Source organism: Heptranchias perlo, chromosome 4 (assembly GCF_035084215.1).
Source record: "Heptranchias perlo isolate sHepPer1 chromosome 4, sHepPer1.hap1, whole genome shotgun sequence".
Taxonomy (NCBI): Eukaryota; Metazoa; Chordata; class Chondrichthyes; order Hexanchiformes; family Hexanchidae; genus Heptranchias; species Heptranchias perlo.
In genome coordinates this window covers 96,256,865-96,280,885 of record NC_090328.1, presented here as the reverse complement: position 1 = coordinate 96,280,885, position 24,021 = coordinate 96,256,865, and the positions used below count along the sequence as shown (strand labels likewise).

The 24,021-nt window shown below is 43.0% G+C and overlaps 1 protein-coding gene across 1 annotated transcript in view; it reads left to right on the top strand.

Annotated features, from left to right (window-relative positions):
- pax5 (paired box 5) overlaps positions 1 to 24,021 on the top strand; it is a 202,665-nt gene that overhangs the window by 146,630 nt on the left and 32,014 nt on the right. The window contains exon 7 of the mRNA XM_067983345.1: positions 9,547 to 9,648. Within this exon, the coding sequence (XP_067839446.1) occupies positions 9,547 to 9,648 (102 nt within the window). The remainder of the gene's footprint in view (positions 1 to 9,546; positions 9,649 to 24,021) is intronic.

Here is a 24,021-nt window from a genome sequence, read left to right as displayed (position 1 = left end):
TTTCTTACTTTGTCTTTCTTTCTTACTTTGTCTTTCTTTCTTACTTTGTCTTTCTTTCTTACTTTGTCTTTCTTTCTTACTTGGTCTTTCTTTCTTACTTGGTCTTTCTTTCTTACTTGGTCTTTCTTTCTTACTTTGTCTTTCTTTCTTACTTTGTCTTTCTTTCTTACTTTGTCTTTCTTTCTTACTTGGTCTTTCTTTCTTACTTGGTCTTTCTTTCTTACTTGGTCTTTCTTTCTTCGTCTTTCTTAAAAAAAATCTGGGCACAATTGCTACAAGTAGAGTATGGGGTAAAATTTACAAATGACCATTTTACGTACAGAACCTTGTGCAATGGGAGAGCATCTTGGGATTTCGGATGCAGAAGTCACACCCGATCCTGCATGATTTCCAATCCAATTGTTATAATCGGATGCGTTCCCCTCCCGGCTCAAATTCCGAATATACGGCCCGTTAGTGTGAAACTGTCCATCAAGAGTCTTAAATTGTAAAATTTACTCCATGGGTTATGTTTCCAAACTGATCATATACAAAGTGATTATCTCACTATAATTATAGCACAGATTCACCAAAGCGATCCCAGGTCTTAAAGGGTTAAATTATGAGGACAGGTTGCATAAACTTGGCTTGTATTCCCTTGAGTTTAGAATGTTGAGGGGTGATTTGATTGAGTTCTTTAAAAATGATGAAGGGATTTGATAGTGTAGATATAGAGAAGTTATTTCCTCTGGTGGGGGAATCCAGAACAAGGGGACATAATCTTAAAATTAGAGCTAGGCCATTTAGTAGTGAAATCAGAAAGCAATTCAGACAGCCAATGAAGTACTTTTGTAATGTAACAAAATGCAACAGTCAATTCATGCACAACAAAGTCCCATAAACAGCAATGAGGTAAATGACCAGCTAATCTGTTTTATTGATGTTAGTTGAGGGATAAATATTGACCAGGACACTGGGGAGAACTCCCCTCCTCTTCTTTGAATAATGCCATGGGATCTTTTATGTCTGCCTGAAAAACCGAGACCTCGTCTGCCCTAATGCCTCATCCGAAAGACAGCATCTCCAACAGTGCAGCACTGCCTCAGTACTGCACTGAAGTGTTTAGGCTGCCACTTCAGTGCAGTACTGAAGAAGGTGCCAATAAGGAGAAGTGCCTTGGGACGTTTTACTACATGAAAGATGCTATATAAATGCAAGTTGTTGTTTGTTTGTTTGTTTGTTTGTTGTTGTTGTTGTAGTAGTAGTAGTAGTAAAAAAAAAACTAACTGTTTGAGGTCCATTTGAAAGTGGAAATGTCCAGATTGGTTTTGTTCATAGCTCATTTTGAAATAATTCCCATGCTAACTGAAAAAAAATGCATCTTTACAATACCCCTATCTATTTATATGTAAGAGGGTGTTGCGAAAGAAAGGATGAATTTGTAATCATGTCCTCAGAACATCCCACATCTCATAGCCACTTAATTACTTTTCAAATGCATAGAATCCCACCATGGCAAGTTGTGAAACTGAATCTAATAAATCTGGACTAGCACCAGAAAATGACCGTGAAAGCTCTTGAATTATCATTAAAAAAACCAACTGATTCACTAATGTTCTTCACCTTCAGGAAGGTACCTGTCACCCCTACCTGGTCTGGCCTACACGTGAGTCCAGTCCCACACTATGTGGTTGACTCTTATTACACTCAGGACAACCAGGGATGGGCAATAAATACTGTCTTGTCAGTATAGCCCACATCCCAAGAACACTTTAAAAAAAACACGGTTATTTCGTAGGTAAATGCAGCAGCCTATTTGTTCACAGTGAGGTCCCAAAAACAGCATTATAATGATTAACCAGGTAATGTCTTCTTGGTTGAGTGAGGAACCCACAATTTTGGAGTTTGGACTTTGGACTTTGGACTTGTGTCCATCACAATAGAAAAAGCTATTTTCCCAGATATTTAATCTTCGGACAATTAAATTAGTTTCAAGAATTGCTGCTACCAGGATAGGTGATTATGAATTTATATATTCATTAATATCAAAGGCTCTGGATTGCACATCTTGTTTCAATCGCCGGATAAGAAGTTTGAGAAAGAACTTTTAGGGTATAACTGATCTTTGGTAAATTTATTAATAATTCACCTTATTACCCGAAGTGAATGAGCTCTCTTGTATCACACAAACTGAGTGGAGTGACCGTGTTGCAGCCTTAGCTCCAACCCATGATCCCTTCGAGCACAGCTCCCTGCTGGAATGTAGGATGGGTGAATTTACCCTAGGGGTCCACAGCTAATTGGGTCAGCTGGAGTTTACAAAGGAAAAAGTCATCCTAAGCAAGAATTGCTCTCGTCAGTTATATATCAACATTATCTACACTGGACTGGCATTTGTATACAACTGCTCAGGCACAATATGATCTTAACAAGGGTGCACTTGAAACTTCACAACCTGAATGAATTACATACAATAAACAGTTATAAAAGTTGAGGTAGTAAGAACTGAGTGTAGCGTGACTTAGCAAACTGTATTACCTCAGGGAGTTGGAGCTGGAATGTGAATCCAGTCTAAACCAGGATCTCCCTCTTGATGTTGGCTATAAGGATCTTGTATGAATAAGTTTGGACAGTCTCAATCCAGTTCCAGGTGAACTTGAGACCTCCAATACAAAACCAATTTGGTATCAACTGGCAGAAATTTGCTAGGCTCACAATTACCATGAGGGTGGCCTGGTTGGGTTATGCAAATGCCGGACTAGTATTGTAGGAGTGTTGTTCTGAAGCAGTTTGTTGGGCATAGTAGAGGGAACTTACTCTGCAATTGTACCTAGCCCAGGCGTGCTTGATATCGATGCCCCAAGTGGATTAATATTCAATTTCCCATTGCTAATGTCTTACTTTGATGACCAGAAAAATACAAATTTAAAAAGTGAAGCTAGTTCTGCATAAACTTGTATGGTACAAGAATGAAGGAAATTATTTGAATGGCTTTCATACTGTAGAATGAATTATCATTGACCAGGACAAGAACCAAATTAAAATGTGTTTGAAATAGGCTGTAGAGGTGAAGGGACCAATTTTATGAGACTTAGGGACTCCTATCCTGCCACTTCCCAGGAAATTGTGATTCATGGAGCTTAACAAGACTGTGGAGGTAATAGACTGGTTGGTGTGGAGTTACAAACATACGAAATCGAAGCAGGAGTATGCCATATGGCCCCTCGAGCCTGCTCCTCCATTCAATAAGATCATGGCTGATCTTCAACCTCAACTCCACTTTCCCGCCCGATCCCCATATCCCTTGATTCCCCTAGAGTCCAAAGTCTATCTATCTCAGCCTTGAATATACTCAATGACTGAGCATCCACAGCCTCTGGGGTAGAGAATTCCAATGATATACCACCCTCTGAGTGAAGAAATTCCTCTTCATCTCAGTCCTAAATTGCCCACCCCTTATCCTGAGACTATGCCTCCTTGTTCTAGACTCTCTAGCCAGGGGAAACAGCCTCTCTGCATCTACCCTGTCAAGCCCTCTAAGAATTTTATATTTTATTAAAATTATAAGAAGAATGAGATCACCTCTTATTCTTCTAAATTCCAGAGAATATAGGGCCATTCTACTCAATCTCTCCTCATAGGACAACCCTTGCATCCCAGGAATCAATCCAGTGGACCTTTCTTTGCACCTCCTATAAAGCAAGTATATCCTTCCTTAGGTAAGGAAACCAAAACTGTACACAGTTCTCCAGGTGTGGTCTCACCAAAGCCCTGTACAATTGTAGCAAGACTTCCTTACTCTTATACCACATGGCCTCCTTCTGTGCTGTAAATTTCTATGTGCTCCAACCCCCTTGCAGTAAAGGTGAACATACCATTTGCCTTCCTAATTGCTTGTTACATTGGCACAAACGGATGCCTGCTGTGCTAGCATCTTGGTTTAGAAGTTACAAATATTCCTTCTGATTGCTCAATGGATGCATGTATTGCTGAACCGTACAGATCAGGAAAGCTTCAGATTTCATCCCTCATCCATGCTGAGTTAGTTCATCTCAGCTGAGGCTGCAGTGAGAGGACCACAATAGACTTCAGTGTCCTCAGACTAATGAAGGGAAAAATCTGTAAGGGCTCCTACTCCTGATCGCTATCCTGTTTGAAGTGTGTGAGTATAGGCATGTGCTTGCATGTGATGCACCCATGGTTGAATGCCCATACCTGCACTCACTGTCTATTCTCACACGCAAAGAATGGTGATTTGGCGAAGTCCTGGAAATCTGATCTGGCCCATGAATCAGCATCCTTAGGAGAAATGGGAATGGGGAGAAAGTTGAAGGAAAAGTTGAGGGGTCGGGGAAAGAGGAGGCCAGTGTTATCCCTTACATAATGGCCCTGGACTACCTACTTAGTTATGTCCTGGAATGGGCAAAGTTCCAAAGGTGTGTGGGTTCACAGAATTCCAAGATTGGCGTGAGGCTGGTAAAACCAAACGTGGGAAGCCAATGAGAGGGCGAAAAAGCGAATGAATCAGGTGGAATGGAATTGGTTAAATACATTGGGCTGATTTATCATTGTATAGTTTGCCACGTATCATCATTATATTTATTATTAACTGCACAGCCTTATTGCCTTAAGGAAGCCTTTGCTCGGCTCTCATTCACTATGCTGGGTATGATTGATTAATACTAAATGCCTTCCTTTCATTTGTTGTACTATTTCTGTGCAATGACAGTAATATGCTGGAATACTCATTATTATACACCTCCTGTCTGGGTCATAACATCACCACTGTAATGTTCCTAGTTAATGTTAACTTCCCCCCCCCATCTTCAGCAGGTAATTCCAGGCAACCAGTTACGTGATCAATAATTGTGTCTACCCTATCAACATTTAATGTAGAGAGTTATTAGGTTTGCCCTCTCAATCCTTGGGTCAGCACCATTCTCACTACTGATTTCATTTAGTACACGTAGTGCCATCCTGTGCAGATAAAGTGCAGACCTCTTGTCAGAAAGAGTGATCTAGCCATCGAAAGCAGTCCAGTCGAATGTATGTTAATGTTGTTTTATCCAACACTAATGAGATAATGTGTGGAGGAACTCAACATGAACACTGAGAGTGTAGAAGCAGCAGCTGAGCGACTGAGCTTCCACATACTGATGGAGAGTCCTGCTGAAGACTTTATTGATGCCATCTTCTATCCAACTAGATTTTTCAGGACTTTTTCTTTCCCTTCCGTGGGACCCATTTCTCCCACTGCTTTTACATCCAGCAGCTCATGCCCTGGGTTATTTCTGTAACAAAGATGCTTTGTATGTGGACAGGTGGTTAGCCTGACTCGCAGCCTCTAGCAGGATGCGATGGTGGGATCGCCCATAACTATGGATTCGGAGAGACTTTCATTGCTCTTTATTCAAATGAGTATTGAAATAATATGGCATCAGGATGGGAAGCTGGGCACAATGTTAACCAATCATACTCCTGCTGACTGATAACTTAATCGGGCCCATTCAGTCTAAGCATTTGTCTTCCTTCCTTCTTTAAAGGTGATGACTGAGAGTAGTGTTCAGTTCCGTGGCTGACAGTAGCTTTATGGTACCTCACTCATATGGAAGCCTCGACAGTGTCTGCAATCTGTTTAACCATGAGGGGCACCATAACCAGCTGAGCCTATCTTCACCTGCGTTTTCGAGAAGAACTCAATTGATGGTGATCAGAAGTAGGGACGATGTCTAATTTTCTCGTCCCTCCAGAATTCAGTAACGCTGAGGCCAATTATAAGGGTGATTCAATGATCTGGTGCTCCCACTGAGGAGCAAATCTCACAGGGGGTGCATTTTGGGAATTTGCAGCCTCGCAGACCCTGATTTTCCGCCCGTTAAAACGAATGACGGTAAAGTCGTAGGACGATATAGCAGAGAAGGAGGCCATTCAGTCCATCGTGCCTGTGCCTGCTGTTAGAAAGAGCTATCCAATTAGTCCCACTTCCCTGCGCCTTCCCCATAGCCCTGCAAATATTTCCTTTTCAAGTATGTGTGATATATATATCCTTTTGAAAGTAACTATTGAATCTGCTTCCACCACACTTTCAGGCAGTGCATTCCAGATCATCATAACTCGCTGCATAAAAAAAAATTCTCCTCATCTCCCCCCGTTTCTTTTGCCAATTACCTTAAATCTGCGTCCTTTGGTTACCGACCCTCCCACCAGTAGAAACAGTTTCTCCTTATTTAATCTATCAAGAGATGTGAACTAGATGCTAGCGCTTTCCCAAGACGCACTGCCTGTGAGATCTGCTCCACATTAGCTGCATCACCACCTCGGTTATCTCAGCCCGGACCAGTGGTAGAAGCTGGGCTTTATACGGCTCAGTATCACCACACGTGGTGCATTTACTCACTGAGCCATCAGAGGTAGGCAAGGTGTTCAACTTGGTGAAAACCGATATGGAGCAACAGATTGGAACTCTTTACCCCAAAAAGCTGTGGAGGCTGAGTCATTGAATACATTCAAGGCTGAGTTAGACGGATTTTTGATCAGCAAGGGAGTCAAAGGATATGGGAAAAGGCGGGAAAGTGGAGTTGAGGTAAAAATCAGATCAGCCATGATCTCATTGAATGGCGGAGCAGGCTCGAGGGGCCGAATGGCCTACTCCTGCTCCTATCTCTTATGGTCTTATGGTCTTATAGATGCTTTATTTTCTACATGAGAGAGGGGAGAAAACTTCGATTGTATGTGATGCTGGTGTGTTTTCCCTCAACAGTCATTAACATACCTAGGAGGGGGCACTTATCATCAGCATTGTCGATGGGGATAATCCCAGTTGTTCCCCTTTCTGCTTCGATATTATGGAGCTTTTACTGTCAACCTGAGTGAAAAGTTAGTAATTTGTTGAACAATTGCTGAGGCATTGCTTAACGTGAGGACTGAGAACGACTGTAATTCTCTTCCCTGTGGTATAGTCCCCAGCCATCCCCTGTGTGTCTTTGTGTCTGTGTGTGTCTTTGTGTGTGTGTCTGTCTGTGTGTATCTGTCTGTGCTACACCACTGTCCCTTTGGCCTGCAACCAGCCTTGGTCACAGTGTAGAAGAGGCATCTGTAGACTACCCTTTCCCCAGATGCTCCTTTGCTTGCTTTTAGCCCAATGAGTTAATCGGGCGGGATCAGTGAATGGCATTTGAAATTTGAGTCTGCAGAAGCATATTTCCTTGTGCCGATTGTCAGTGTCTGATCTAATTTGTCTGCGCCACTCCTAAACTGTCTCGTGTGAATTTCTGCTATACTAAACCCTCTGAGGGCATTGCGGAGAATCCTCGATTAAGCTGCCAAAGAAAGGCAAAATTGAATTCTAGGGTCATAAGAATCAGAGCTTTAAGATCTCTACAAAGGCAGAACAGGGCAAATTTTCTGTCCTCTTTTCATGCTGCAACAATGGGCAAATAAAACCAGTGATCAAACTCAGTGATTCTAATTGGATATTTGAAGGGAATCTGCTTTTGCTCCTCTCAGTTATGTCTGAATGGTTTAATTCTGTTAAAGTGTTACTCGTTTAAGGGCAATTGTGACATTATTGTGGCAGAATCTTTTTTTTTACAGAAATAGGCTAAAAATTTAGACAGGGCACCAAATGATGGGGCTCAAATCTCTTCTTTTTTTTGCCAGTACTGTGCACTATTTAATTCAAAGAGTGGGTTAAAAAGAGCAATAAGAGCTTTAGACCTAGCACCATATACTAGTTAATACATAAGTAAAGAAACTGCTTTTCTAAAACTGTTAATAATTGGATCTAATATTTATAAGCTTTTATGACTGTAGGTCACAGTAGAATCGAGAGTTCGGATCCTTCTGATAGCTGTAGAAAGGACAAAGTAGAGAAATATGCCGATGGTACATTAACAATTTAGCCATTATGCAGATATTGTCCCAGCTAGCACATCATCAATAAACCTCGGCAATGCTTCCAGCAGCCCAGGCAATCATTACTAGTCATCACATTAGTAATTGCTTCACTTGCCATCCTATTAACTTGGCAAGTGGATTGTTCATTGTACCGTGTCCTACAGATACTGGTGGTGTAGGCTGGTATTTGGCGATACAAGTCAATGCCAAGCACAGCAGTGAGATGCCAGCACAGGCTAGAAACCCATGTTTATGCAAAGCCACACTCAGCTCGTGTCCAGAACCCCCAGTCTGCCCCTGGCTTTTGTGAAATAAAAATGGAAAAAATAATAAATGCTGGATACAGGCTGAATCTGTACAGAGAAAAGACAGTTTATGACAACGCGGTGTGTATCCTTGCATAACAACAGACTTCTCTGGTGTCTACCCCTTCATAACAGGCATCTGAGGTGTGTACCCTTTCCTAACAACAGGCATCGCGGGTGTATACCCGTTCATCATAACAGGCAACTCGGGTGTGTACTCCTTGTTAACAACATCCCTCTCAGGTGTAAAGCTCCTCATAGCATCAGGCATCTCGGGTGTGTACCCTTCATAACAACAGGCATTTCGGGTGTGTGCCCTTTGAAAACAATAGATGTCTCGGGCATGTACCCTTTCACAACAATAGGCATGTCAGGTGTGTACCCCATCATAACAACAGGCATCTCAGATGTGTACCCCACCATAACAACAGGCATCTCAGATGTGTACCCCAATATAGCACAGGCGTCTCAGGTGTGCACCCCATCATTACAGGCATCTTGGGTGTGCACCCCTTCATTACAACAGTTATCTCGGGTGGGTGCTGCTTGATAATAACAGGTGGCTCGGGTGTGTACCCCTTTATAACAACAGACATTTTGAGTATATACTCCTTCATAACAATAAGCGTCCCGGGTGTGTACTCCTTCATAATAACAGGCATCTCGGGTGTTTACCCCATCATAACAACAAGCGTGTCTAACTGTACCTTCCTTGGTCTATAGTCCAACTATATCCCCTCGGTAGATAGTCTAACTATACCCGCTTTGTCTATAGTCTCACTATATCCCCTCAGTCTATGATCTAACTATACCCGCTCTGTCTATAGTCTCACTATATCCCCTCCGTCTATGATCTAACTATACCCGCTCTGTCTATAGTCTCACTATATCCCCTCCGTCTATGATCTAACTATACCCGCTCTGTCTATAGTCTCACTATATCCCCTCAGTCTATGATCTAACTATACCCGCTCTGTCTATAGTCTCACTATATCCCCTCAGTCTATGATCTAACTATACCCGCTCTGTCTATAGTCTCACTATATCCCCTCAAGTATATCGTCTCACTATACCACCCTCGTCATGGCAACATATTCAGTAGAGCTTGCGTAATATTCCACCTATCTACGGCGCATATCTAATGTCAGTCTCAATGATAAGTCAATGAATCACGGGTGAACTTGCATTAGGAGACCACCTGCCTGGAGAGACCACCTGACGTCAGTCCCAAAGGTAGTCATTACAGGCAGCTTTCACAGTGTTGCTGGTGTGGGTGACCTGATCACAGCAGGAGTTGCAGGCATTAATGCCAGATACGTATCTGAGATCTTGCCTCAGCCTTCTTACATTTTGTCTTGTTTTCCAGGTCGCGATTTGGCCAGCACGACTCTTCCTGGTTACCCTCCGCATGTGCCCCCCGCTGCACAGGGCAGTTACCCGCCACCAACACTGACAGGAATGGTGCCCGGTAAGTGTGAGATCCAGGGCTCTGGGTTTAGGGGAACTCTCTGAAATGTTTCAGTTTCTGTGTGTTTCACTGGAGAGAAGGATCTCTGCTGCAATCACTGGCTGAAAAAAGCAGTGGGAAAAGGAGCTAAGACACTGGTCTCATTAACCTCTATACAGTTAGACACTTCTCCACAGGGATAAAACACTTAGATACATCTCTAATATTTCTTCTTTCACTTAACTGTCAGATTTACTAATCTCCTGGGACGTTCAACATACTGCGACAGAAAAGGGTTTGGTGTTCAAGATAGTGATGTGGGTAGAAAATCTAATCATTAAACAGGACTCAGAAGCCCAGCTGTCCTTTAAGAAGACCGGTAATTTGTTTTTAATGAAAACATGCATTTTATTTTTAAATGACCCTTAACAAATTAGTTTTCAGCGCTATTTATTAATGACGTGACTCAGTGTTACACGAACAATAATAAGCCAAACACTGCAGTTTACTGACTGACTACAAAGCCAGCGATTGCAGCATAGTGCCAGACTTTAAGTTCACTGTTTGGCGTTTGATAATACTGACAGTAGTGGTTTAGAATTGGAAGAGATCAAAAAGTGTGTGATGTGCGTCTTTTGTTGGTTTGCTTACATTGTATTTCATAAAATTCTAAATAAAGGTTCTTGCGCTGATTAATTAATTTGCATTAAAAAAACTGCCAAACTATAACCATGGAGAACAGTAAATAAGATTCATGTAAACTTTATTACTGAAAGTGTCTGCTCCGTGGGTGAATCCTCCACTGTTCAGTGTTGCTATATCTCTCCACACTGGGGAGGTTGTAAAGTGGCAGAGATGAGAAGAGACCAGTGGCTGAGATCGGTGGTACACCAGACTTGTTATAACAAACAGAAAATGAGGCTTCTTTGCTCTTATTCTAAATTCTACATTTAATTTGATTTGCAGAATTTCAAATGTAAATTACTCGAGTAGCTGTACGAAGAAATTTTACCAGATTCTCTTTCTCCTCGTATCTCTGTCTATTTGTCTCTTTCTCTCTGTCTCTCTATATCTCATTCTGTTTGTGTCTCTCTCTGTGTCGCTGTATTTTTTCTTTCTGTCTGTCTCTCTGTCTTCTGTGTATGTCTGTCACTCACACATTCAATTATTCTGTTGACAGGCACAGAATTAGTGGTGATAGAAAAAATGATCAACATACAAGAAAAAATTAGAAATGTCACGAAAGTTTGTGACAAATACCAATCCTGAAAATTCATCTCAAGTAACAAACTGTCTCCAAGGGACTGGACACTGTTCCAGTGCTGATCATTTACACTTTGCGAGCTGGCATTGTGCTTTTTGTTGATACTTTCAGTGGTGGGCCCATTTGTGTTAACACGATGTTTTATCTATATGAACTCATTACAAAACAAAATTCATCTTTTGTACATGTTGGAACAGTGTGATCCAAATGAAATGGACCTGCTGTTTCTTTTAATCACACTGCAGTATTTACACTCCATTCCCACTTAAATGCAGGCAGAAAGTCTTTATTAAAGCTGCCTTTGTTCGAATCCTGCAATGCTTTCTCTGCCTACCTTGCTCTGATATAAGGGCAGACTTTTCCTACATACTCTCCCTGTGCATAGTCTCGCCTGTGTGTATTGAGAGATCATTTTGCCCACGATTTTGAGTGCGTTATGGTGGTAGTCCGTCCATGATTCCCAGTAAATGCTGCCTGCGGTTGAGATTCCTCACTGGCAGTGCACGTTTGCAATGTGTAAAGCCACAGACACTGGAGGTGAAATTGCTCACAGTGGACCGAGCACCCGATTTAAAACCACACCAGATTTTCTTTGCAGTAGACTTCAACGGAAAAGGAATTCAGATGTGGTGCAAAATGAGCGCCCGATCTGCTGTGAGCCCGTCTCGCACTACTGGCCAAGACCTATTTCACCTCCACTTTGCCCAAATGCTCATACTCTCTGCCACCATTCATTTCCTTTCTTCAACTGTGAGATTTTACCAAAAAAAACCTCCCTAAAAATGTTATCTTAAAGTGGGAAAAATATTACAGCCAATGGCAATCGGTATAATATAAGCGCTCCTCAAACTAGGAATGAATTGTTTTAGAAATTTCTGTGCATTTGTAATAACAGAATTACCATAATTTGCTCGTTAACGCAACTAGATCAGTCAAGCATTTTTCAAAACATGCAGGAGCTACTCACTGCTACAGTCTGCTGGCAAGTTAAGCAACGTGAAAATTAGCATGCAAATGGTTCCAATTCCACAGTCGAGCTGTCAGGTTCACATTCACCAGCCTGTTTCATTTGAAATCCTTGTCAGTAGAGGCTCCTCCATTTCCCACCCTGAAGCACTTACCTCCACAAGAGGCATCTTGGGGCACTTTGTGAATGACAGTTTGGCTAGTTTCAGTCAAATAAATCAGTCACATCAACTTGTACTGAGGCATGGCTCCTCGGGAGGGTGTGGGGTGGCGGGGGGAGGAAGGGAGGAGTCTCCAAGCCCCTCCACAAACTTTCCCTGGACTAACAAAGGTGAAGTTTAGGAAAAGCAGGCTGGTCATTGTCTGGACAGAGCTGCAGTGCAATATGTTGATTTAAAAAAAAATTAAACATCTTTGCTATAATGACGCTTGCAATTTTCAATTTGTGTTTCTATTAAGAGAAATGTGCAACCTATATGATTATAGCCAAGCTTATCAAGCTTCAAAGAGACATTGTTATCCAAGCCAGAACTTTGTTTTGATATAAAGAGGGGATAATTTGGTGGGGTTTGGGCAGTGGAGGAGCTAGGGATGATTATTAAAACACTAGCCCGCTGTATTTTTTGATGATTGCCCCAAACGCAAATCACCAACATCACTGCGATAACACAAGATCCATTATAAAACTTAAATTTTTAATTTAAAAATAGTGAGGCCAGCGGTAATGTATAAACAGTAATGTGCAAATAAAAACAGGCAGCGTGGCCTGAGTTGAGTACAGTGTGCAAAAAACAAAGGAATATTGATAAAGATAAAGTATGTAACCAGCAGCAAAACATTGCAGAATAACCTGGGTATGAAGAGAATCACAGTGTGTAAAAAGAATATAACATAAGGTTGTTTAAAACTTATTGGGGGTAATTTTAACTTAACCTGGTGGGTTAACTTCCCTTGAAATCAGTGGAAAATAAAATCAGGCGGGGTGTAAAATGGCCATCGGAACCCAACCTGCCCATTTCCCACACTGCAGGTTAGGTTAAAATTACCCCCATTCTATAAACCAGCATCTAAATGGTATCAAAAACAACAGCAACTTATCAATACCTAACCAGTAATTGAGTTTCACACAACCTTAGGCATCTTCAGTGTTTTATTTTTATTTGCTGGAATTTGCTTCCCTCCATTTCCTATAAAAGGAGAAAGAAAGAATGACTTGCATTTATTTGGTGCCTTTCACCACCTCAGGACATTCCAAAGCGCTTCACAGACAATGAAGTACTTTTGAAGTGCAGTCACTGTTGTAATGTAGAGAATGCAACGGTGTAATGTAATGATGTAATGTATCCTATATAAAGGGTATTGTGAAAAGGCTGAGCTGCTCTAGTTGAGCCTCGCTTGTCGGGAATGTGAATCGGAGATGGAGCTTTAAAACTGTAGCACTGCCTCTCTGACCCTTGCCCAGCAGCTGAGTGTCATATAATGACCCCTTTATAGCATACCGCTGCATCCGTCTCCTGGCAACCTGAACCAGCAACGCAGAGGTTGTGAGTTACAATCCCACCATGGACAGTTGTGAAATTGAATTCAAATAAATCTGGTAATTTATGGGCTGGCACCAGAAAAATGACCATGAAAGCTTCGGCGTTTTGTAAAAACCCAATTGGTTCACTAATGTACCTCAGGGAAGGGAGATCACCACTCCTACCTGATTTGGCCTAAATGTAACTCCAGTCCAATGTGGTTGACTCTTAATGTCCTCAGAAGTGCCCTAGCAAGCCACCGAGTTGTAAACAATCACTAAGAAGAAAATCGGATGGACCTATCAGCAACGACCCAAGCATCATATCAAGATAAGACTAAAGCAATCTCAGCCGAGTCAACGCTGCAAAGTCCTCCTCACTAACATCTGGGGGCTGGTACCCAAGTTGCGAGAGACCAGTCAAGCAACAGCCCGACAGAGTCATACTCACAGAATCGTATCTTTCAGCCAACGTCCCAGACTCCTTCATCACCATCCCTGGGTATGTCCTGTGCCACTGGCAGCACAGCCACTAGAGGTGGAGGCACACTGGTATATAGTTGGGGAGGAGTGGCCCTGGGAAGCCTCAACATTGACCCTGACCCTATATAGATTGGCTCCTTCACCAAGAGTGGTTTGGTAGTACCACCGCTAACCAAGCTGGCTGAGTCCTGAAGGAGATTGCTACCAGATTGTGCTTGAAGCAGGTGGTGAGAGAACTAATGCAAGGGAATAAGCTACTTGACCTTTTCATCACCAACCTACCTATCATGGACACTTCCGTTCACAATAGAATTAGCAGAAATGACCACCACACAGTCCTTGTGAATGCAAAGTCTCACCTCCACTGTGAGGCAATCCTCCATCATGTAATGTGGCACTACTACTGTGCTAAGTGGGATAGAATAATGATGGATCTAGCACCTTAAAACTGGGGATCCACAATGAGCTAGGGGCCAACAGCAGCAACAGAATTGTATATCACCACAATTTGTCACCTCATGGCTCAGCACATCCCTCACTCCACAACCACCATCAAACGAGGAGACCAACCCTGGTTTAATGGAGAATGTAGAAGGGCGTGCCAAGAGCAGCAACAGGTATATCTTAGAATGAGGTATGAACCAAGTGAAGCTACTACACAGGGCTACCTGTGTGCTAAACACTAAAAGCAGTAGGCAATACACAGAGCTAAGTGGTCGCACAATGAACGGATCAGAGCTAAGTTGAGAATGATAGTATACAACCAAGAGTGGGAGGGAGTTCCATGAACATCCCCATCCTCAACCATGGTGGAGCTCAGTACATAACTGCAAGAAACAAGGCTGAACTGTTTGCAGTAACTTCAGCCAAAAGTCCTGAGTGGATGATCCCACTCGGCCTCCTCCTAAGGTCCCACCCATCATAGATACCAGTGTCGATCCAATTCTATTCACTTCAAGTGACAGTAAGAAGCGGCTGAGTGCAATTGACACAGCAAATGCTATGGGTCCTGAGATTAATTCCAGTGATGAAGATCTGTGTATCAGAGCTAGCTGCCCCCCAACCCCAACCCAGCCAAGCTGTGTTCCACTGCAGCTTTAACACTGGCATCTACCCAACAATGTGATTGCCCAAGTATATCCTATCCATAAAAAACAGAATAAATCTAACCTGGCCAATTACCGCCCTTTCAGCCTCTGCCCAATCATCAAAAGAGTGATGGAAGGAGACATCGATAGTGCCATCAAGCAACACCTACTCAATAATAATTTGCTCACTGTTGCTCAGTTTGGGTTCCACCAGAATCACTCAGCTCCAGACCTCATCACAGCTTTGATCCATACATGGATGTAAGCACTGAATACCAGAGGAGAGGTGAGAGCAGCTGCCCTCAACATCATGGCAGCATTTGACCAAGTAGGGCACTAAGGAGCCCTAGCAAAACTGAAGTCAATTGGGGGAAAACTCCTTCAATGGGTGGAGTCATACCTGGTGCAGAAGAAGATGACTGTGGTTTTCGGAGGCCAATCATCACAATCCCAGGACATCACTGCAGGAGTTCCTCAGGAAAGTGTCCTCGGCCCAACAAATTTCAACTGCTTCATTAGTGACCTTTTCTCCATCATAAGATCGGGAGTAGGGATATTTGCTGTTGATTCAGCTCCATCCACAACTCCTCTGATAATGAAGCAGCCTATGTCAACTTACAACAGGACCTGGATAACATTCAGGCTTGGGCTGACAAGTGGTAGGTAACATTCACACCATGAGTGCCAGGTAACGACCATCGCGAACAAGAGAAAGCCCAGTCGTCTCCCCTTGACCTTCAATGACATCATCATCACCGATTTCCCCCACCATAAACACCTAGGGGGTTACCACTGACCAGAAGCTGAACTGGACCAGTCACATCCACACCTGAGCTACAAGAGCAGAAGAGAAGCTGGTTACTCTGCAATGAGTGGCTCATCTCCTGAACCCTCTTTATTATCTACAAGGCTCGAGTCAGGAGTCTGACCAAACACTCACCACTTGCCTGGATGGGTGCAGCCACAACAACTCTCAAGAAGCTCAATACCATCCAGAATAGAACAGTTCACTTGATCGGTGCCCCGTCACTGAACTCAATATCCATCCCCTCCACCACCGGCGCGTTATGGCTGCTGTATGTACAATCTACAGTATGCACTGCAGCAACTCACCAATGTTACTTCAACGGAACCTCCCTCCTCTTCGACCTCTACCACCTAGAGGGACAAGAGCAGCAATGGCATGAGAACACCATCACCTCCAAGTTCTCCTCCAAGTCACACACCATCCTAACTTGGACATAGATCATCATTCCTTCATTTTCACTGGGTCAAAATCCTGGAATTCTCTCCCTAACACCATTGTGGGAGCACCATCACCACGCGGACTGCAGCGGTTCAAGTGGAAGACCAACACCACCTTCTCAGGGTAACTAGGGATGGGCAATAAATGCGGCCTTGCCAGCGTCACCCACATCCCGAGAATGAATTTTTAAAAAGCTTGCAGATTGAAACTTTTAGCCTAATGACTCTTTTGAACAAGAATCATTTCTTTGGGTTGTTATCAAATTCCCACTGAAAACTTCACCTTTAAATTTTACTTTATATTGGCTTGGAATTTTCGCAAAGTTGCTCCTGCTTCGCTGTCGTAACTTTGCCAGAAGTGTGATGCAAAGCAGGTTTATGTGTGTAAACAGGGTTCCCACCAGAATTCCAGAACATGAGCGTCCTGAGGAAATTCCAGGCCATTGTGTTTGAGCAGGAAGCCATGTGTTAGAACTTTACTTTCCACACTGTGTTTTATGGTCCTTGCATCTTATTATGAACAAGGAGAGTTTTATTGTGACTTGTCCATTGGATTGTTTATGGATTACTTGAAGATGTGTGACTGGTTAATACTTGGGAGTGAGTCAGTGAATCCAGAGGAAGTGAGTGGTGTCATTTTTAAACATGTATCAGCTTGGCTCAGTGGTAGCACACTTATTGAGCACAGAGGTCCAGGCAGCATGGTAGAAACTTTTTTTTAAAATGGACACCACAGGCTTTCAAGAGAAGTGGGTACTTAGCCGTTCATCAGTGTTGTGGACAGGGAGGACAGTGATGGCAGTTTTAAGAGAATTAGTCTTTTAAATCTAATTTCCAATCAGAGGGATATGTGTGGAAGGAACTTTTTTTTGTCTGTCCAATCAGAAAAAAGTGAATTTAAAGCGCCAATATTTTTTGACGGCTGATAGCAAGATTGAGAATTCATGACTTCCTGTTAGCCAGGCCCACCCATCCCCCTCACTATTAGATTTAGTGTTAGCTGGCAGCCTCAGGTTGAATTCTGGGAAAGTTAAATCCACAACAGTGCTGCACATAGTAAGGAATCTGACAACACCAGGTTATAGTCCAACAGTTTTATTTGAAAATCACAAGCTTTCGGAGCTTACCTCCTTTGTCAGGTGAGTGAGTGATATTAGTGCCTTCTGGGAGTTGTGGTCCACCAGTGTGACATGCATAGAGAGACACTGGTGCATTCTGGGAGTTCACCATTTGGATGGGTCTTTATTTGCAGGCAACCAATGCAAGCTGAAGGATGTAGCGGAAATCAAGCCTCAGGCTGCAACGAGCGAGAAACTTCCTTGAGGCATTTCATAAAATGCAGTAGCTGACCTTAGTGTGTCTCCAGCAATTGCTAAACCTCCCACTTAACAAAATCCACTGTAGAACACTAGTGCAGAGGAATCTGGTGCTTGAACTGAGTTCTCTGTTGCCAGGGGTCAGAGTGTGAACAATATTGGCACGTGTCTGACTTCTGCACGAGGTGTTTGGCTAGTTGGTGCCTTTCTTATAAACAAAAACAACTTAATTTCATAGTTGAGTGCAATGAAATCCAGATGCGAAAGGGTTAAAGTTCAGTGGCTGTGAGTTTGTTTATACCTCTCACCGAGAGAAGTGATACTACACACTCCAAAACCCATCAAGTCCCTGGTGAAACTGTGCTGTTCATCGTCATGGGGAAATTCATCAAGCGTTTTCTAAATTAAAACACCTTTTTTATTGTAAGTGTGGCTCCCTGACTAATTACAGAATGATCCAGAGAACCTGCCTGATATTGAGTTGGCCCAGCTTTAACAATGCAGACTTAATTTAACAGTTGTGCTCTGAACAAATTCATTTGAACACCTTTTGTAATAAATTAAATAAAACCAGCTTTATTTCTTGCGCACTTCAAGCTACGACGGAGGTTGAGAGCACTAGCTTCCTTTAGAATTCTCCTCTGTGGCTGGTGTGCGTGCTCAGTAAGTTTTTGGTACAGCTACCTCTGCTTGTGGTGCTCCCTGCCATTAAATCCAGGTGAGGTAAACAGAGAACTGAAAAGACTCTTTGAAACCTATAGTGTTAAGAATGCACAAGCATCACTTCTAAATGTGGAGCACTGCAGTGAACAAATAATAGCATCTGGAATCCTCTCCCTCAAAATCTGAAACTCTTCCCCCCCCACAAAACCTGGAACACTTTCCCCCCCGTCACCCCCCCAAAAAAAAATCTGGGACTGTCCCCAAAAAAGCTGTGGATGCTGGATCAATTGATGCTGTCAAGGCTGAGAGTGATAGATTTTCATTGGGTAAGGGTTTCGAGGGATGTGGAGCAAACATGGCTAAATGGGGCTGTGGTACAGTTGGGCCATGATCTAATTGAATTGCAGAACAGGTTCAAGGGGCTGAATGGCCTACTGCTCTTCCTATGTTTCTCTCTGTGCAAAGATTAAATGAGATGTAATGCAATAGTACTTATTTTGAACATGTGTGGGGTGGCTGAATGTGAGGGCCACGATTTTTCGCACCGATCGCCCCATTTTTAATGCTAATAGTGTCAGTACTGGATCAGTAGGTGGCTGACTGCACATGTCACATTTGTGTCTGTTTGGTCCCTGGGGCAATTTTACGCAAATTAAATAAATGGCACATTTGCCACTGTTTAAAATCAAATGCTCGAGTGCAGTACGACTCAGCAGTCGCAAAACATTCTTGGGATGAGAACGTGCGGGCTTCAAACCCATCCCATTCTTAGGAAGCAGGTGGTTGAATTTTTTGTTTTTGTTTGTACATCACATGTGAAACATATTCATGGGGACCTTCGGTGCTCCTGGAGAGCTATTAACTTGGCAACCAGAAAGGAACAAAATGAGTTCCCTCCCTCACCCTATCGCCAACTTTGTCGTTACTTTGAGCTGCTCCGCAATTGGAATCAGCTGCTGGGAAATCAGCTGACAGCACAGACCAAGTGCTGGATAACCTGAAATAAAACCACCACAATGCCCATTACACTGGGCTCCGAGCTTATCACATCTGCAAAATACAGTTTCATAACACTCCCCACCTCCCCAAAAAAAAGCCAAGGGACCTACAGCACAAGCTGGGCTTGAATCTAGCTACTGGAAGCAGTAGGGGACTTTTATAAAAAAAATAGTCTGCATTGTTTTTTTTTGCTTTAAGATTGAAACAAATTACCTGAAAAGAACACAGCTTTCCAGCTGAGGCGGAATGGGAAACCTTTAAAAAATATTATTCTCCGCACCGCTAGACCAGTGTAATGGGAAACTCTGGCGCTATAAACTCTTACTCACTTCATCAGATCAGACAATTTTAATATTCACCCGTTAGGATTTTGTAGGGTTTTTGAACAGTTCACACTGTGTTCCAGGACTCCTTGGTCAATGAAGGCAGAAATAGCAGAAGATGGAGGATGCAGAGAACTATGGATATTAATCTCATTATAGAAAATCAGGGCAGTGCTGAGGAGGAAAAATCTGTTAGCCAATTCAAGAGACTAATTAATGACAGAGAACAGAAATTTAACTGAGCAATCATGCAGGTACAGGGGAAGATTCAGGAATGCTCTGCTTCTCTCTGTTAACATCACTATGTCCTTCTGCTGTTTTTTAATAGCTTTATTTATGATTTAATGGGTTGCTAGTTTTTAAATGCTGGTACTTTTCAACGGTTTAAATGTCTCAAACATTTTCACCAGTAAACTATTTAGTGTGTTGATATCACACCCCTGATTCTTGAATTGGCAGAATTGACATGAAATTGATGGGTAGCAGTGTACACCCAGGAGACTGCAGGCTTGAAAGAGGGGGGGGGGGGAGAGAGAGACACACACACACAGAGGAGGAGAGAGATAGAGAGAGACAGAGGGGAAGAGACAGAGAGAGAGACAGACAGACAGAGGGGGAGAGAGGTAGAGAGAGACACACACAGAGGGGAGGAGACAGAGGGAGAGAGAGAGAGATGGACAGAGGGGGAGAAAAGAGAGAGATGGGGAGAGAAAGCCAATGGGAGAAAAAGAGACAGACAAAGAAGGGAGAGAGATGGACAGAGGGGCAGAGAGAGACACTGGGAGACATGGACAGAGGGGGAGAGAGAGACATGCAAAGGGGGAGAAAGGGAGAGAGAGACGCAGAGGGGGAGAGAAAGAGAGACAAAGGAGAGAGAGGGGGGAGAGAGAGGGGTGATGGACAAAGACGGGGAGAGAAAGAGACCGAGAGACAGAGAGAGAGAGAGACAGACATATACAGAAGGAGAGAGAAACAGACAAAGGCAGAGAGAGAAATAGACACTTACGGAGACACAGACAGATGGGCAGAGGTAGAGAGACAGAGAGAGACATAGTGAAAGAGCATACAATGAGATGGTACAGTCAACAGTTATACAATGAGGGTACAATGAACGGGTATACAATGAGAGGGTACAGTGAGCGGGTATACAGTGAAAGGGTACAGTGAGCAGGTATACAATGAGAGGCTGCAGTGAATGTGGTATACAATGAGAGGGTACAGTGAATGTGTATACAATGAGAGGGTACAGTGAATGTGGTATACAATGAGAGGGTACAGTGAGTGGGTATACAATGAGAGAGTACGGTGAATGTGGTATACAATGAGAGGGTACAGTGAATGTGGTATACAATGAGAGGGTACAGTGAATGTGGTAGACAATGAGAGGGTACACTGAACAGGCATATAATGAGAGGGTACAGTGAATGTGGTATACAATGAAAGGGTACAGTGAGCGGGTATACAATGAGAGAGTACGGTGAATGTGGTATACAATGAGAGGGTACAGTGAATGTGGTATACAATGAGAGGGTACAGTGAATGGGTATACAATGAGAGGGTACAGTGAATGTGGTATACAATGAGAGGGTACAGTGAATGTGGTATACAATGAGAGGGTACAGTGAATATGGTATACAATGAGAGGGTACACTGAACAGGCATATAATGAGAGGGTACAGTGAATGTGGTATACAATCAGATGGTACAGTGAATGGGTATACAATGAGAGGGTACAGTGAATGTGGTATACAATGAGATGGTACAGTGAATGGGTATACAATGAGAGGGTACAGTGAATGGGTATACAATGAGAGGGTACAGTGAATGGGTATACAATGAGAGGGTACAGTGAACGGGTATACAATGAGAGGGTACAGTGAACGGGTATACAATGAGACGGTACAGTGAACGGGTATACAATGAGAGGGTACAGTGAACGGGTATACAATGAGACGGTACAGTGAATGGGTATACAATGAGAGGGTACAGTGAACGGGTATACAATGAGAGGGTAAAGTGAACGGGTATACAATGAGAGGGTACAGTGAACGGGTATACAATGAGAGGGTAAAGTGAACGGGTATACAATGAGAGGGTACAGTGAACGGGTATACAATGAGAGGGTAAAGTGAACGGGTATACAATGAGAGGGTACAGTGAACGGGTATACAATGAGAGGGTACAGTGAACGGGTATACAATGAGAGGGTACAGTGAACGGGTATACGATGAGAGGGTACAGTGAACGGGTATACAATGAGAGGGTACAGTGAACGGGTATACAGTGAGAGGGTACAGTGAATGGGTATACAGTGAGGGTACAGTGAACGGGTATACGATGAGAGGGTACAGTGAACGGGTATACAGTGAGAGGGTACAGTGAACGGGTATACAATGAGAGGGTACAGTGAACGGGTATACAGTGAGAGGGTACAGTGAACGGGTATACAGTGAGGGTACAGTGAACGGGTATACGATGAGAGGGTACAGTGAACGGGTATACAATGAGAGGGTACAGTGAACGGGTATACGATGAGAGGGTACAGTGAACGGGTATACAATGAGAGGGTACAGTGAACGGGTATACAATGAGAGGGTACAGTGAACGGGTATACAATGAGAGGGTACAGTGAACGGGTATACGATGAGAGGGTACAGTGAACGGGTATACAGTGAGAGGGTACAGTGAACGGGTATACAGTGAGAGGGTACAGTGAACGGGTATACAATGAGAGGGTACAGTGAACGGGTATACAGTGAGGGTACGGTGAATGTGTATACAATGAGAGGGTACATGTGGTAGTACAGTCAAGTGAAATGAACTATAATATGAATATATAATATAGACTGAATGCAGAGCTTCCTGGTGATCACCTACAGTTTGTTTCTGGCTAGGGCTGCAGTAATTCCCCCACGGTTACTGGTTGTTGTGTTTGGACATCATTGCACATCAAGTATATGGAGCGCACTGACGTTTTGCATATGCACCAACAGCTTTGATTAGCAGGAACCTGACCATGACTAGAGCTAGCCTACCTCCCAGTAACACACTGTAAGTAACGAAGATAGTAACAGACAGCAGTGGAGTCACTCCAAGGTGGTGCTGCAATCTTGGGGATCAAATGATGTTTAGATGCCGTAAGCCTAGATTTTCCAATTGGCATTATTTTAAATGTGTTATCGTTGGTGTTAAAAAAAACACAGTAGTATTGCTGTAAACTCATATGCAGCAGTGGTGACCCGTGGATTTGAATACTGCCTACTTCTAATTTATAGGCTCAGAAAGCCCATAAATTAGATAGATAACCCAGATAAGCCGTACCTGCAAAATTTGAGCAGCTTAAAACCAGCCGATAAATCACAAAGTTGCACGACGTCCTTGAAAAGTCTAACCAGATGATTGGAATAGTGCCTCTTTTGTTTTAGTGCTCATCAAGGTGAGAGATGTTAGTGCTGGGCAATGGAATTATTCCCAGATACCCACTTATCTGGTTATAATGTATACTGACTACACTAAACCCTGGCAGTCAGCAATAAATAATAAATTATTGATATGCTTTGGTTGACATCACAAAATATTAGTATCCTTAGCCAGTATTTTCTTTCTTAACTCACTGGTAAAGAGAGGATACCCACCTTCTCTCCCCACCCAAGCCAATGTATAGAGTGGAGCCCCCATTATCTTTCTGTGATTATCTGCAAACAGGAGTGGTCGGGCACTGGGGATAGGGCCCAGGTCGTGCCTTTCACCTGATAGGCTGCAATTTCACGTTGGGCCTTGCATGTGCTGCAATAAAACTCCGGAGTGCATTTTGGGTTTGGATTGGGGATTCTATAATGTATCAGGAACATAGGAACAGGAGTAGGCCATTCAGCCCCTCGAGCCTGTCCCGTCATTCAATTAGATCATGGCTGATCTGTACCTCAACCCCATCTTTGCTCCATATCCCTTGATACCCTTACCCAACAAAAATCTATTGATCTCAGTCTTGAAGGACTCCATGAGAGTGATTCCAAGTCTAGAGTCTAATCTCCAGGTTTAGATGATGTTGTAAACTTGTTGAACTTCACCCATGTGCGGTAAAGAAATAAATGCAATGGCTATAAAGGTGACCTCGGCTTCACGTGGTTGCTCTCTGCCTCTTCTATTAAACCTGGACCAGAGATGGGAGAAAATCGCAGAAAATAACATGGAAAGAATTTTATTGGCTCCTTCATTTTGCTCCCCATGGGAGTCTTTATACTTTATTCAAACTATGTGTAATTTAATTTGACTGCCTACAAGTGCAGTTCATTGAAAATTGGGACGTGACAAATTCTAGGGAGTAATTATTTTCTATTTTAGCAATTACTATTTGAAATATTTCATAAATGTGTTGAGGGAAGCATTAAATTTTCATAGATGCTACCGCAGGCCAAGATTGGAACAATTACTTCACAGCAAGGTATGCCCACCTGAACCTAGGACTCATCACTCATTTATGGAATATTAATGTCATGTGACAGTTAATGACACACTGTGGTTGTGG